At 36.2% G+C, this 17,042-nt stretch overlaps 1 protein-coding gene across 1 annotated transcript in view; it reads left to right on the forward strand.

Annotated features, from left to right (window-relative positions):
• LOC140150361 (rho GTPase-activating protein 21-like) overlaps nucleotides 1-17,042 on the forward strand; it is a 120,606-nt gene that overhangs the window by 76,276 nt on the left and 27,288 nt on the right. Inside the window, 2 exon segments of the mRNA XM_072172372.1 lie at nucleotides 3,521-3,668; nucleotides 4,352-4,556. Coding sequence (XP_072028473.1) covers nucleotides 3,521-3,668; nucleotides 4,352-4,556 — 353 coding nt within the window.

Genomic DNA, 17,042 nt, shown 5'->3' on the forward strand with positions numbered 1-17,042 from the left:
TGGAGGTTGCTCTAATCAGAAAAATGACAGGTGGTATACCCCCTCTATGGCTCAAAAACCCCATTTTTGAGCTTATCTTCAACTGTGGAGCTCCACGGTTGTTAGCAGACTCCACAGTGTGAATGTGACAAAACACACACACCTCCACAGTTGGAGGCATTTACAAACGCAGAAAAATATATTACCAGTTTTGTTGCAACTTGAACAGGTGGAAAGCTTAATTTTGCTGTGAAAGAATCCCATCTTGATTATGAAAAGATGCATGGTTGTCCAATCCTTGTTGAAGCTGCAACTGCTGAATTTGAATTGAATTTCATAGGTAAAGTGCATTGCACACTCCATTATACAAAGTTTAACAATGTATCCTGTCATAATGTTCTCAAATTGAAATATACTCCTTACAATGTATTGCTATCGCTAGGTAGGTGTTCTTGTAGGCCCTGCAATGGAGTATCTGGCAATACTCGTAGCTCTCTAGTCTTGCAGCAAATAGAAATTGATTAGAAGATCACCTGCTCTATGAAATTATGGTGCATCTTGCTATTTGAAATAGTAAATAATATAGCTCTTGGGACATATTTTACAAGTTCTTACATTATTGCAAGATTGAGTTAATTGGGGTTATCTCTTGATAATTCAAATTTCAGTACATATGAAATGAGCTTTTGGTGTAGTAGTGGGGCATCTTATCAAAGTGATTGTAGTGATGGACAAACTGATATGCAGTAGACATGCCAATAGAGGTTAATGTGGAGTAAGGAGCAATCAATATTATGTCAGGGAGATTGTTGGAATTTCGGACGGAACACAATTTATTATTTTGTATTTTAAAGGAGGAACACAAAATTGCTGAGTGGACAAGGAGGGGGAGAGGGGAAACATCATTTTTGACCAAGATGTTTAAATTCCCTCCCCTTGGCATATTGATTGGTCCTTGAACATCATACGTGTAGTTACGAGATTGAATTGGATCATGTATGATAGAGAGGCATCTTATCGGCTGATTTACCAAATATCTTCTCTCTATCGTCGTTCATGATGGCGTTGAGGTATCGAGACTGTTTGTGAAACTTGGTTGTGTGAATATGATGTGTGTACATTGTAGTACGATGTGATTGTCTGCCAAACAATCACTACAACATATTTAAATAATCACATTTAAGTTTGATGTATACTCGACTTCGTGACCGCAATTTCACAGGCTGCTAAGAAATTTGAGCTGAAATGTTAAGCCTTCTGCGAAGGAATTTCCGTCATGGAGCAGGTTTCTTCACTTCGCGGAGAGTTGGATTTGTTTAACTTTGTGGGGGGGTAGGCCAGCAAAGTTTCTATAAGAAAGCACAGGGCAGGCAACAATTCTCCGCGATATTTGGCGATATACATGAATGCTTTCCTCGCGAAGTGGAGTATTATACATCAAATTTTACTCATATGTAGGCTATAGGCCTATTCAGGTTTCAGAATTTCTTTAAGTAAAAAGATATAATTTTGACTGCATGTTATAAATGTCATAATGCATGTGTCATACATTTTGTAATGCATGTATCATGTGCATGAACAATCATTTATATGCATGTTGCTATGGTAAATTTTCATTTCGTGCTCCTAGCCATCCATTTGAAATTATCATCATCCCTTGATGCAAAGTTCCATGCCAACCCATCCAGTTGAACATTTTTGCAACCTTGCCTCCAAACCATTGGGTGGTGGCTATTCCTTGTAACCATAGTGATGTTGAAAATGTAAGCTTTTGTGTTGAAACATGCAAATCATTTGTGTAAGCAAAATACCATTGACCTGCGAGCTTGTGCTTAAAAATTACAGGGACAATCAGAGATTTTTTGGTTCAAAATATTTTTGCTTTTCACCAAAATGATCAACAAGCATACATGCAACTCAATTTGATCATGATAGCTCATGCTTATTTCATAAATATTGCGCAAGTATTTTGTTCTGTATGTGTCGATCCTATCACCTATGTTGGTTGCTCACATTTATAATTATGTGCCTAATAGTGTCGAAAATTTACAGCCTCCCTTAGGCAAGTATAGAAGAACATACTATTATATGCATTTTTATTCTACTGGTACTTTCAGGTTTAGATGGTTGCTTTGAAGTTAGCAATTTGCAGAGTTAAGAATTTATTCCAAAATGCCAAGATATGATTGTTCTTGTGTAACAAATCACTGATTGTCTCTTTAAGAGCTGGACATAGGGCACAATGATGCAACAAGGGGTGACGAATATAGAATTAAACTTGGATGGTCTTCATTATTGTACTTGTACTTGAACATATTGATGGTAAAATGAATGTAGTGTCATCATGAGTTGCTTTGTGGTATTTAGACCTGTATGGCATACTATTCTATCAACTTTTAGAAATAACATCAAGTTAAGAATAAAAATATGTACATGTTTTCTATCAGAAGGATTGTACATATGCCTACACATATAACAATCAATTTGAAAAGTGTCCTAGTAGTTATTGGCATCATTGCTAATCCTCTGATTGGTAATGAATGATGTAACATGTCTTTAATTAATCATGGATGTCCGTGTCAAGCTATCTAGGTCAACATAAGGACAGGTGACTAAATTGCATTGGAGTGTGCTACCTTTTCACGTTTGCAAATAAAACATATTTTTGGATCTTAGATAATAGAGAAACAAAAATTACACCTGTGTGGATGAAAAGGAAATATAAAACTTTTTTGTGAAATTTTGTATTTTGGAAATGGAAAGTTGTAATTTATTGTGTGTCTTTAGGATATGCCATGAAATGAGGGGATGGAATATAAACTGTTACAAGTTAGTATAATGAACAGCAACTTAGGATGTATGCTTCATTTTACCATCAGTACCTAAGACTAAGGAAGGCCTCACAAGCTAACTACTGGTTGCCTGTGGTTTCTGGCAACAAATTGCAACAATTGGATAAAATTACACCATAGTCCATTTGGCTTTCCCAAGAGAGATCGATGTCAGTACTTTGTCGAAGCTGAGTCTCAGGTCGAAGTTACGTTGCACGTGCAGATGCACTGCCTTTGTGCATGTAAATACGCCACTTCTTTGAGCCAATGTGCATGATTTAAACTCTGCGTATACTGACGTCACTCGGTGAAGCCAAATGGACTGCCTTTGTTCTAGTCACAGACAGACATGTAGTTGGGTTATGTCATTCAATTTACTCAATCATTAGTTTATGTTAAATTATTTTGATTTAGAAAACGACTTCATTTTATAGTTTATTTAAATCATGTGGTATCATATTAAAGTATAACACAGTTATTATAGAACATTGACTTAATTTCATTCAAACCTTTTAATAATTTCAGTTTGAGATTTCACTCCCATGTTTTCATTAATCTATTTACAGTTGTGATTCTAATTTATTGATTTTGATGAGATCGGATTAACAAACTTAATTGTGAGTTTATCCACAAATCTAACAATAATAAGGTCAATCAGACAATATTCTCTTGATATTTATTCATCACCTATTACTGCTACTTTGTAACAGTTGCTACCAGGCAGAGATTAGTACGCAGAACATCGTATCTACGAGCCACGGCGAGTGAAGAGAATGGCACAACACGAGACAAGAAATCAACAGAGAATGAGGCCCCTAGTATCACAGCATCCAAAGAAAATGTTGATGAAGCTGGAAAGTAAGATTTACTGTAAAGAAAAGAGAGTGCAAACAAACAACTTTGAAACACAATAAAATGGAATGCAAAGAGTCTGACTATTCTAGCTGACATTCATACACCCCTCTATGGAAGACATGGCCTTAATCTTCCACACAGGTGTAGATTTCGAATGGAGTTGCCCTTTCGGGTAACCCCATTTGAAATTCAACACTCCCTGTGTGGAAGGTTAAGGACTTGTCTTCCACAGGGGTATATGGATTTCAACTGGAATAGCCCAAATCAAGGATGCAAGTTTACAAGATTAGTCTCATTATTTTTTCTTCCTTTTCCTGACCCAAAATATACTTGTAGCAAAATAGTGAATTTCAGGACTTTTTCCTACATCCGTGTGCTATATTTTAGTGTTATATCAACCTTTATTCAGGAATGCAAAATACAAAATATAAGCAATGCAAGAATACAAGGAGGAATTTTTAGTACTTTTTACAGTATAAGGATATTATTTATAAAACTGATGTTTCAGTATTTAATGTCTACATTTTCTGCAGAAGGAGCCCATAGAAATCTATTTATCAATATAAAAGTTACTTGTTACCCTTTCGTGGTTAGAAAGGACTCAAAGAAATATCGAAATACCAAATATAATCATTTATTTAGTACAGCTTCAATTTTTTAAATATAAATGTTCTTCCATTTTCCAGCAAATCTACCCCACCAAAGCGCAGCACCAGTATCCGTAAACTAAAGAACTTCTTTGGTGAAGGGACTCCTCGCATAGTAGAAGCCAGTACACAGGACACAGCCAATGTACCCACATCATCCCATGTAACAACACTACTACCCCATGAGAGTGATGTTGTCAAAGAAGGACCTGCTAATGTCAAAGTGGAACTCAAGGATGGAAAGGTAAGGAGGGAATTTAAAGTGTGCTGAGGCTTGTGGATCAATGTCTAGGCGTTGTGCCTGTGCGTAGCACACTATAAATCACTGCGCTTTTCTTTTTTTTTTAAGATGGAATTATCCACAATGGCAGGGTTTTTCTTTTAAAATCTTTTTTTTTTTTTTTTTTTTTTTTTGAGTAAACAAATTTTTTATATTTGTTGTGAAATATACTTCTGAAGGGATGCTGCGTGTCCAGAATATTTTACTTGATAGAACTCTTCCAGCAACAAAAATTAAACTTCTTTTGGTTGTGTATTGTTGATTAGATGCTAAATCTCTACAGTTGACCATAAACATCTCAACTGATAAAGCCGATAAAGTTCCATGATTTCCATCATTATTTTGAGCATGATGAATTGTGCAGCAAAAATATTTTCTATACTGACAGTCAGGAATTAGGTGATGTTGGGAGTTTTTTTTATTTCAGTGTGGTGCATTCAATACTTTGTGTGTTGATATTGCAACTGAAGACTGAAGGGGTACGCTCCATCTTATATTGGTGCGTAAATACAATAAGGAAAACACTGTACTGACGATAATGAAGATGTGTCTAGAGTAGGAGGCCTTAAATAATCCTTATAAGATACTTGTGATCAAGAACTGGGATCGCCTAGTCACTTGGGAATCTATACAAAAAAGGATTGTTATCATAAGTCTACACTGAAGACAAAGTAACCTATACATCAGCTATCAGTCACAGCTATATGCGATGTCTTAAAGATGAGTAATTATTCTTGTAAATTTGAGAATTGGGCTATACTAATTGAAGTACATGTAAGTCTCATCTAATATCTGTGAAGATATAATCATGCACAAAGTTAACATAGATGTCACATGAAATTGCCAAAACACAAAAAGTAGATAATTAATAAGTTGGGAAAATATAGCATTAGAAACTGAAACAAATTTTAAGTAGGAACTAAAGCAAATTATGAGAAGGAGCTTCACAAAATTGAAAGAATTTAGAAAATCACAAAGAGAAAAACGGAGGCTATCATTTTCTTCGGAAGTATGGTCCCAAATTTACAAAAAGTCAACGTTAATAAAATTGCGACCCCCCTATTTTGGCAACAACAAAATTATGACCCCCACCGATACACCTTACCCCCTAAACAGGCTAGAATTGTATTGAAATCAATCTTTTTGAATAAAATAAACACTATCTGTGGACATCTTGTGACTCCCTACATTTTGGTCATCAAAAATTTTATGACCCTCCCCCCTATATTTCTTTCCAAAAATTTATGACCCCCCCCCCCCATATATTTGGGAGCCATCCCTTCCGAAGAAAATGATAGCCCCTAAAGCATTGCTTACTTCCAGGCATGATTTATACTATAAGGCACAAGCTGTAATATAGTTTTGTATTAACCCAAACTTAGTCATGCTCTAGATTCTCCACAAATAAGCTTGAACTTCCCAGAAAATAGAGAGCATGAAGTAAGTCAAAGCCTCAGAATAGATGCATGGCTTGACAAGTTGTGTTTCTAGGCTAGCAATGGTGACTTCTACCTGTCTTTGTAGATTGGTAAAATATCTGCAAGGCTGAATGATGGGAGGAAATGAGAAGTTGATAAAATAGGTTTCAGGTTCAGCTGTAGGCACAGTCATCTTGGCACAGTGTTTCGACTTGGGTATTTTTGTTACAGATGATGTGTGGCAAGGATAGAATGGAAAGCAGGTCGTGGGAAATAGATGAGTGTATCAAACTGATTTTGCAGTAGGGGAAATAGCTGGCATTGTCAAGATAGCCCTGTAGATTACTATGCAACCAAGAGGATAATTTGTATTCCTTGTAAGCGAAAGGTTAATGAGGCTAGTTATGTCTTGCGGATCTTTGTCCCTTAGAGAACGAGTGGTCTGAGATGTGTCTGGTAATGCATGGAATGTGTTGGGTCTGTAATGTTGATTAGTTGTCATCACTTTCTATTCCCCAATTTGTCTAATTAAAAGCCTCGTTGATCCTCTCTCACTGTTTTTGTCGGCTGTTGCGTCAAATTCAGATTCGTCTTGACGTACAATATCTTAGTAGTTAGTTGTCAACACTTTCTTATCTGAGAGCCGTGGCCATTTGGTTAATTAAATGTCCCACTGATCATTCACCATGTTTATTCTATATTAATACAAAAAGAAGAGCATTTGCAGCAGTGGTGGCTGCAGATGGTGTCTCTAGAATGGTTGGTGTTTTTGACAGCCATAGGAAGGGCAACATGATGAACATATATGCATCATAATTTTGCATCCTTTCATGAGCATTAATCATTTTGAAGATGTTTTGTGTTTGCACGGTGATATGATAGGATCCTAAGACTGGTTTATTTATCATTGTGTGAGACGTTTAGTTCAGGAAATTAAATTGCTTGAAATTAATATTTCTGTGTGATGAACTTTGTAGCAGGAAGCTTTAAAAGTAACAGACATTCCTGGCTGTGCTGCTCAAGTGGGATTCTTCATATTGACATGAAAATAGGGAGTTTCTTGGTTCTTTTGGTTTGAATGTGCTGTGAGTATCAATACAACAACTCCTCTGGGTAAAGTTAGGAACTGGAAATGATGCTTACATTTCTTGCATGTGTATGAAGTTTACCTGGGAGGGTGATGTTGATCTTGCTACTACTGCAACCAACCTAATCAGCACCTTTATCCGTATCAGCACCCTATGGACTTCCCAAATTATAAAATATCCTTTTTAGAGCATCATGGAATTGGGTCAAACTGAAAATGAAATCAACAGGAAAGTGATCCTGGATTCCAGTTTCAATGGTTCTGACCTTTTGTCTCACAATAGCTAGTTCTCTATTAGACTGTGTTACATCATTGTTTTGCATGGGGAATTCCTGCTAATAACTTTCATTGCATAAACCTAGATACAATGTATGTATCCTATCCAGGGACTGGATATTTTTGATGATTTTTTGGGAAAGTGGAAAATGAAGTAAAATGAATAAGACTTGGGCAAAGTGTGTGAGGTGTACATTCCTACAATGGAGTGGGGGTCTAGGAGCCACATGGAAAGACTACTGGGCTGAAATGTGCTCAACATAGGCAAATTTGGAATGATTTTACAGAAAACTCAGGACTGGACTCCCAAAGCCACCCTCCTGAGCATACCCACTGTATGATCTCTGTGTCTAGTCTTTATCAATTGGAAGGGGGGCAAGCAGTAGTGCGAGTCATTATTCGGGGGGACGAGCACACAACAAGCTGCAAAGGGTTTTTTCTCTCAATACATAATATAGTTATGTGGATATTATGCAGAGATGCTAACCCTCCCTATTTTAGAGGGAGGTTCCCTATTTTTGTAAACATTTTTGTCCATTTTGACACCCAAATTTGGCAACCTCCCTATTTCTGGCAAGTTGCGTGCCATTGAAGTTGCATGTAATTTTGAAAACCTCCCTAGTTTTTGTTTGAATCCTCCCTATTTTCTGGATGGTAATGTTGTTATCTCTGATTATAGTTACATGGTCTGTAGCACTGGCTACTCCTTGTCAGGAGTAAGGACTATACTCGGGTACACAGCACAGAGTGCAAATTAAGTAGTTGAATATGATGAAGCTTAAAAATAGTATGAAATAGTTTGAAAGGTAAGGAAATAAAGTAATTAACTTGTTATAAATGAAAGAAAAAGAGGCAGGTTGTGAAGGAACCTTGTGGTCAGAGTTGAACTTGTATAGGACAAATTCCTAAATGCAATCCAGAACCATCCTAAGGGGAAACTGTCCTTTCCAAGTTGACAGACATAACCCAGTCAGATCATCCCGCCTCCCGTGGGCGTATTTGGTGGGCTGCAAATAATCTGCATTGCCTCCGGTCATTTCCTAGTATACAATGCGTTGGCTAGTGCAATGTTTGTGTATGTGTTGAAGAAATACTGAAGGCGGTTATGGGGTAGTTAGTAGTGGTAGTGTAAGTTCAAAAAAGGATCAACTTTTCATAGAATTGTAGAAACTGTTGCAGTTGTTGAAATAAATAGTTTTGATAATGTTGCCATGAACTGCACAGCTGTGATCGTGCCCTGGCCGTGACTCCTATTCCTATTCCATAATAGTTTTGAGTAGAGTCATCCCAAAGTCATGTTGGATTGTAAATTATTCAGTGACATATTTTAATTTATTTTTAAGCTCATCAGTGGTAGTGAAGTACATTCTTCATGATTGTATTAGGTTATATTTTATCATATAACTTTCACCCCTTTGTATATGAAATACATGAAAGCATGTATCACTATGATCCACAACATGCTCATCTATCAGGCACAGTTCTTTAAACTCTTATACATTCGAACATTCATTGAGTGACCTTTGAAAATATGTGTACAAAAACTCATACTCTGCAACTTGAGGTCAAATTTTGCACTATGATTGTTTTATTGAGGTTATTGAACTATGGCATTGGGACAAGGGCATTGTGGTCCATAGTGTAGGCCTATGTGTTGAATCATCTGAATCATTACCCAGAGCCTCCATGCATGTTCATCAAGAATTTAGTGTGTTTGTTTCAGTAGGGGTTTTCAACTATATTTGCTCGCAGGCCACGAAGGGCCAAAATCATTTCAAATATTTATGTTTGAGAGCCAAATACACCTTGGTTTGCTATGTTTACTGAACATTTTTTAGAGCTGTTCAATGAAGGGCCAACCAGACTGGTTGTGGCCGCTAGTCCCGGGGGGTCACTCCCATTGTGGCCTGTACACCATCCGCGATAATGAAAACGCATAAAAGGGTCGTTTTTCGTGGGTAGGTACGATAGGCGGGTATCGCGTTTCGGGTGTCAAAAACATTAATAATTGGAAAAAAGGGTAGCAAAATTGCTATTGCTAAATACGCTGAAATGAAATTTAGGGTATGAAATTTGATGTTAGGAATGAAATCCCTGTTTAGGGTGTCGTTTTAGCCAAGGGTTAAATCCTTGTTTAGGGTGCTTTTCAAAAGTTGATTATCGTGGATGGTGTACAGGCGACAATGGGAGTGACCCCCCCTCCCTCCCGGGCCGCTAGTTGAGAACTCCTGATCTAGACCTTCATTTTTTTTACCTGTTCACCACACACATAACTTACTTCTGAATATATGTTGATATTTTAACACTTGCCCATGTCCGACAGCTGAATATTATGTTGATATTTTAACCCTTGCCCATGTCGGACAGATGGTGAGAGATCAGAGACCCTGAGATAAGACCCTATGCATCTGATGTAGGCATTCAGTTAGCCTGACTCACCCATCCATCCATATAGCCATCCATCATATATACATCATATGAATTATGATAGCCCTTGTCAATCAGTCAGTCATCTAGTAATCAGTAGCTATGATCACTGATTGCCACTGATGCCTCAAGTCCATCATGAATGCAATGATGCCATGACGTATATACACACATCCCTTGGTGTGCAAGGTTCAGCAACTTCCTTGTGACGTACATCATTAAAAAATAGAGTTTTTCTTACCTGGCTAGATGTAAGGGGAGCAGAAAGGGGAAAGATGGAAAGCCCCAGTTCATGTGTAGAGGTATGGGATGGGGGATAAGGTCCTGACTAGAAAACAGTTCACCTTCATCACACTGGAAACTTCTGTACTGAATTCATTAGTCAGTCTCCTGTGCCATTTCTTCTTTTAAGGTGGTGGTCTGCTTATGTTTTACATTCATGATGTTGAATAATGAGCTCTGATTTCAGTATGGTACTGCACTGGTACCTTGTTAGAAAAGCCGATGCCCTGATGGCATACTCCAGGTGAGGTGTTCACTGCCAACTTTGTAGTCTTTGCCAAAGACCCTCACAATCCATACAGAGGGCATGCAGATTAGGTGCAACAGAGTTGCACTTCCCTGAACAGAGTGAGGCATGTTTGTACCTGCTCTAGTTTCTGTGAGAGAGTGGTACCCAGTAGTTTGTCTTACACAGGGGTGTGATTTATCAGGATTTTTCCTGATTTCAGGATTTTTTGTGACCAAAATTTCCGCAATTTTATCGATTTTCAGCCCAATTTTGTATGTTTTAGCCCAATTTTACGCTATTTTTCAGGATTTTTTATTACTTTCAGGATTTTTCCTGAAAAGCTAATCACACCCCTGCTTACATGGTTTGTACCAGCTACCAACTTTCTGGGCACTGGCCAGTAGCCACCCCGGGGTAGCCACAGGTACTTGAGTTGGGTTTTTTTGGCAGTTAAGTCACAGCTAACATGGATAGAATTTAGATTTAGTTCAATGAGGATGAATCAGAGAAAGTGAAACAAAAGGAAAGCTAGTTTTAAAAACATCAAACAGGAAATTTCTATTTTTGCAATTCTAACCTAACATTATTGTATTGATGAAATTATTATGCTGTTGCAGGTTAACAAAACAAGCAAAAGTTGTAGACTATTTATTAATTTCTTTAAAAGCTCTATATTGATCCCTAGTATGATCAGCTCGTAATAGACGGGACTCATAACATCATGGATTGATATAAAAATGGCATACACACGGCTGGGCGCAGCATCTACACGAACTACGCTTTGCGTATTGGTTGACTGTTGTGCACCTTCATGAATTTACTTGTACGTAATTTGGACTTTATTGATGCACACAGTAACAAAACCGAAGTATAATAAAACCATTTGCAGATTCCTTTTAGTTTTACCAGATGGGCATGCTTTTTAGTATTAAGTAGGTAGTAATATAGACCACTTGACATGTGACGTCATTGCCGAGCAGTATGCACGCGAATTATGGCAATTTCCATTGTTCTTTGCCCTGCAGTGTGCGTACGCATCGTAGTTTGCTCAGGGCACATGCATTTTAAATCGCCCACCACATTTCATATAGTACAAGAAAGCCATTGGACAGTGTAGCGATTCGTTCAAGCATATCGATAAACCAGTCCCTCAACTTTGTTGATAAACAATGATGTCAAGTGGTCTATAGTAACAGTGGTTGTGATTGGCTGGTTTTTGTCCTGTTTATATAGTTGAAACATGCGCCTGGTGGGCAAACGTTGACAGAATGTGTATCTACCTCGGGTCAAAATGGTTTGGATGTTTAGTGTGAATGTAACATATTCACACTTCCTAACTGGATTTCATAGTCATCGGAATTTATTAGCAGGAAAACTGAAAGGAAATGGCATTTACATAAATGGCCTTAAATAACCCGCATAATCCAACATCACTTTTACGTTATGTAATTTGTCACCATATTGGATGTGCATAGGGATTATTTATTCCTCTCTGTAGACTAGAATTATGATATGTGTTATTCCCATAGGCACCAAATTGTCTGCTATATTTAGACTGCTCTGTACCTTTCAAGACAGTGTAATCAGCAACAACTCATTTCCAGGCAATCTGACCGAGAAATTATCCTAGGGGTTGTTCAAAAATAAAATTAATTTAATTTTCTTGTTTTTCTGTTGCTTTGCATCTTTTGTATCCAGAAAACGATATCAAATTTTGTGATCTGAACTGCATACAATAAGTATCGTTACACTTATATAGGATAAAGAAGGTATTTCTTCTTGCAGAAATTAACACTCAATTAAATAATTTAACAGTTCAATGGATAGATCAATTTGTTCTGCACATTTTAATGCCTTCCTTGTCACATGGGACTTAATTCTGGCAATTTGTATCCATTAAATTTGCAAAGTAACAAAATGACAGTATTTCCATTGATTTGTCTTGCCAATATGCTAATAATGAACACAATGCACAGCCTCTTAAACCATCATGCACAGTGAGCCCATTTCAAATGGGGAGGGTATATGCATTGGAGTAGATAATAGCTCAATTTGTCACTTTCTGAAATCATACTGTTTTTCATGTTAATTGACACATCTTGCTCAAATCATGTCATATTAAATTGAGTAAGGGAGGTATCAAAATGTACAGAACAAATTTCCCCATCTGTAACACTGATTGCTCATTTACAGTTAATTTCATCACAGAATTTCCTTTTATTTAAGTGTAATGATACTTAATTAAAAATCACGCAATGTGATTTGTCAAATGTGTGTGTGACAGCACTATATTTGAAACAATATGCTGTGATTGCATATGGAATGCAGTAAAGCATGCAGATTCAATGCAGAGCAATATGCGACATTATGATACGCTTTTAAAAACAACTTCAAATATTTGGACAAAACAGTGACATTTTCGCTTTAAAGTGTACTATTTTTTGGTAAAAGAATAGAATTCTTAAATAATAAGGGTTTGGCTAATTGGGGATGTGATTTCATTTTGTGTAATAGACTTTCATAACAGAACTTCACTTTAAGTTAAGAAAATATATTTCTGCTAATTACTTCTGCTGTCAGTTCACTTTGCATTCAATTTAATTTCTTTGAAAAATATTGTGATGCATATCCTATTCTTAATTAACTTTCTCTGATATATCTCTCTTTTTAAATATTGACCAGATGGTTCTGTTTAGGTTTAGTGAAATGCAAAAGCTCTCGAAAAGCCATTTTGGATTGAACCCAAAATTGTCTCTATGCAAATTTATGGAGTTGTGCGAAACTTTGAGCAATTTCCTGATCAGAAACTGAAAACTTCCTAAAGCCTTTTTTCGTACGTGACTGTGGTTCATATATTTCGAGTTCTGTGAGAAATTAATTCAATTGATATTAATTCCAATTTTCAATAGGGTGATAATAATCGTGCAGACTCATGCATGATTGATGAAAAGAAACTCATGAGGATTTGTTAGGAGTGCATTATTTTTAGAAATTGTAAATGTTGCTTGAGAAATGGAAATGAAATCATATATTTTGCCTTAAATACAAAACTATGCTCATGATACAGTGCAGCAGCTTACAGGCAAGAAGCACTGTGAATGGAAGACATGTCAATATTTGAAATTGTGTTTCAAAAATGACATTTTTAAAGGTTACAGTTTCAGTTTCAATAACTGGTGGTGCCAATTTAAGGGCACGGTGAGGGCCTGTTAGTTTGAGTATTCACCCAAAACGTACAAAGATCTGTATTTCCCAGAGACTATTTTCACAGGACAGTTTCTGTGGAATGGATGAATGCAGTTTACTAACCTGCAGTGATAATTATGTATGCACAAAGAGTTGAAATTGAATATGAAAAATTTGTCTTGAGGTTTGTTATTTTTTGCTGTAATATTTTGGTTAACCTGAAGTTGGTAGCACCTTGATAAAGTAACTTCTGGCAGCATTGCTACAGACAGTTATGTTCTTTATTGTAGAACTTGTTAAACATGACTTATTGCCACATGGTAAAGGCTTAACATTCCCTGATCAGTAAAATAAGAATATATTTGGGCCTAGAGGGCTGGAGTAGTGAGCGCTTGGTTACAAAATATCAATTTGCTGTATCAAAGTGTACTTTTTTGCCTTGCCTTCACTTTTGTTGAGGCTTTTACGAGGTTGCAAGGATAGCTGTTGTTTTGTTGATGAGATATCTTATATTTAGAACTCCCAGTAGCTGAATGAATAGCAGGCACTGAAATTCAGAATTTAATTCAATTCTTAATTTGCCGACTTGTGTCGTTGCATAGATCTGTTATTTTGCCGAGAGCACTTGCCAAACTTGTTGTTTGGGTAAATTGCATAAAAGTCACAGCTAGACATTTTGTAGGTTTATTTTCTGTATAAGAGAGCACAAAATGATTAAAATGAGGGATTATGAGCTTTATTCCATGATGTTTTGTTTTATGACTAAGGATGCATGATATGATCCAATCAGACCAAAGTCAGCCATTTTGAAAATTAAGTTGGCTTACCATTATTGATTGCCTCTGTTAAAATTCTCACCTCCCTTGCATAATTGGTTGGAAAGTTATCATTAGTTACATACTTTCATTTGCAATATATCAATTTCTTATGTTTTTGACTGTTTAATGCTCCTTATTTTTGTCTCTTGCATATATTTATTGTTGACTTTAATCTGATTGGATCAAATTGTGTCACATTTGTTGAGCAAAGGAATTACAAAAGTTATTGTCTCTATTCTGGGTCATTGACATGGACAGTGAATTGAGACTAAGAATTAATCACTTGGTACCATTTTTAATTATTACATTTAGAAATGCCATTTCTCATCTTTTAAATGTCTGGATATAGCCATTATAATTAAAAATGGTAGCATCAGTTGAACAAGTTCCCTTCGTAATGTTATATAAAGTTCCATATTTAATAATTTGATTATTATTTCATATCCTGGCACCAGTGGTTACTTAGAACTATAGGATATGATAGCTAGCCGTGTATAAATGCTGTAATATTATATCAGATAAATTATAGATGTATTACGGATGGATAGGAAAATGAAACCCTGTGCATCATGGGATCATTTATATTCAATGTGTACACTGGAAATGTAAATGAAACCACTGCACCGCCACTATACGATTAAGTTACGATAGCCTTTCCTGTCCATACAAGACATTGCTTTGGTACACACAATATGAATACCCCGGATGAATACAGATCATATCTTTTAAAAAAATTGTGAGTCCATTGGCCCAGCATCATGAATAGATTATTTAGTTTCTGTAGATTAATCTTTAATGATCTTTGTTTCTGTTTGTGATTTCGTAGCCTTCAGCTATGCCTGTGCTAGGCTGTATGTACTATGATGATTACACACACACATATTCCAGAAGGAATCTGTGATGATTATGGTGAACATTTTGTGGTATATGATTTCAAAGAAAACCACTCCCAAACCATAACACCAAACCATAAGGTTTGAAGATTGGAGAGGCCTATTATATTATTTAGATCAAAATGTAACCTTCACAACATTGTGCAAGGAATTAAAGTACAAATTTATCTATAAAAGGCATTATTGTTGTCCAGTGTGTTTACTCTAGGTTGTTGACCTTTTTTCAAAGTTATCAGCAGAAGCCAGATTTTGATTAGAAAGGAAACACATAATTTTGATTTAATCAGATTTTCTGTATAATGCATTTGTCTGAAGCCATAGGATTGATGATGGTATTAAAAAAGTGTTGATTTAACGGATTGAACATAATCACCTATATCCGGTGAGAATAGAAGAAATAAAGAAAGAAAAAGAAATAGTGTCATTCATCATGAAGGTATCCAGCCAGTGATTTATTTTTGCAATATTTTATTTTTGATATTTTTCAATTAGATTATGATAGGCCTACTTATAATATGCGATATATTCATTGGAGTTATTGTCTATGATAATGCCTCAGTAATATTTAGGCATCATATTGCATATTACAATAGGTCATTGTTTAGAAGAACTCTAGCTGGGTAGGTATTTAAAATTTAAAGATGACTCATAATCAAATAAATACACAAGAAATAATCTGCTCGGTTTCATTTAGTATAAAATTACAATTCTTTTAATGTCCAGTACCATAATCAAAACTATAGAAAAATTATCAAATTTGTGTACATCGTGGAACATACTCTTTGCGTGGCTGTGCGTAGTAAGCAGTTGTACGCAGATAGCCTCGCTAATATGGACGTGTAGAGTAGCGTTGTACGCGCATGTAGTTAGCATGATTAGTCACGGAGTAACAAGCGTAGTTGAATGTTCCACGATGTACACAAATTTAATATTTTTTCTATAGTGCAACTGACAGTTTATTGTATAGTGGGCAGAAGAAGAAAATCTCTTGATCAGTACCGATAAGACAAATGAAAACACATCTTCATCTAGCCAACAGATAATCAACCCTGCTTCTTTTGTCCTGGTATAAATGGAAGACCATAGAATATAGATCACATTCACAGCATTAAGTAGAGATGCCTTGACTCATATTTTGAACAGGCAAATTGGGAAATGGACAAGCCCAAAACAAGCAAAGATTGTTTTAAGACTATACAGTATTGAAGCTTGAATCTTGAAAATCTGAATTTTGATGAGATATGTGTGAAATTCCCAATGAGCAAATCACTGAATGGGCCTTTAAGACAAGATAAAAGAATAACTTTCAAATTCTAGTTTTAACTGTGCCAGAGATGATTGAAATATCAAAGGCAAGACATTATTGTGGGGTTCAAAGCCAAAATGTCCAGAAATATTCTTACAATCATGTCTGTTCAGCCACATTTGGCACGACAACGCTGTAATCTATGCTTTGCATTGCAATAGCCCATGTTTGTGTAACCGTATTTAGCCCCAATTGCAGGGCTAGTGAAGATTAACTTCAGCCAGCTAGGATAGGCAAGATAATCACTCAGACAAGCAAACATTATGTGATTGTTGCTGAAATATGAAATGTCAAAAGTCATACTAATGCTACTTGGGAGATTAAAGCGGTCTACCGAGTCCAAAAGCAGACATGCAGTGGAAGATAATTGTAATATTTTAACCGATTTTTGCCTTTCAAATAACGTGAAGTAACTAGAGCGATTAGACTTATATACATGGTGCATTTATTATGTGTGTTTTATTTGTTAAATATTTCATCAAGTGTAATTGACAGGATCAGATTTAACTAGGCCAATGGTGGCAATTG

The sequence above is a fragment of the Amphiura filiformis genome, chromosome 4 (genome assembly GCF_039555335.1).
Source record: "Amphiura filiformis chromosome 4, Afil_fr2py, whole genome shotgun sequence".
In the NCBI taxonomy this organism is placed as follows: domain Eukaryota; kingdom Metazoa; phylum Echinodermata; class Ophiuroidea; order Amphilepidida; family Amphiuridae; genus Amphiura; species Amphiura filiformis.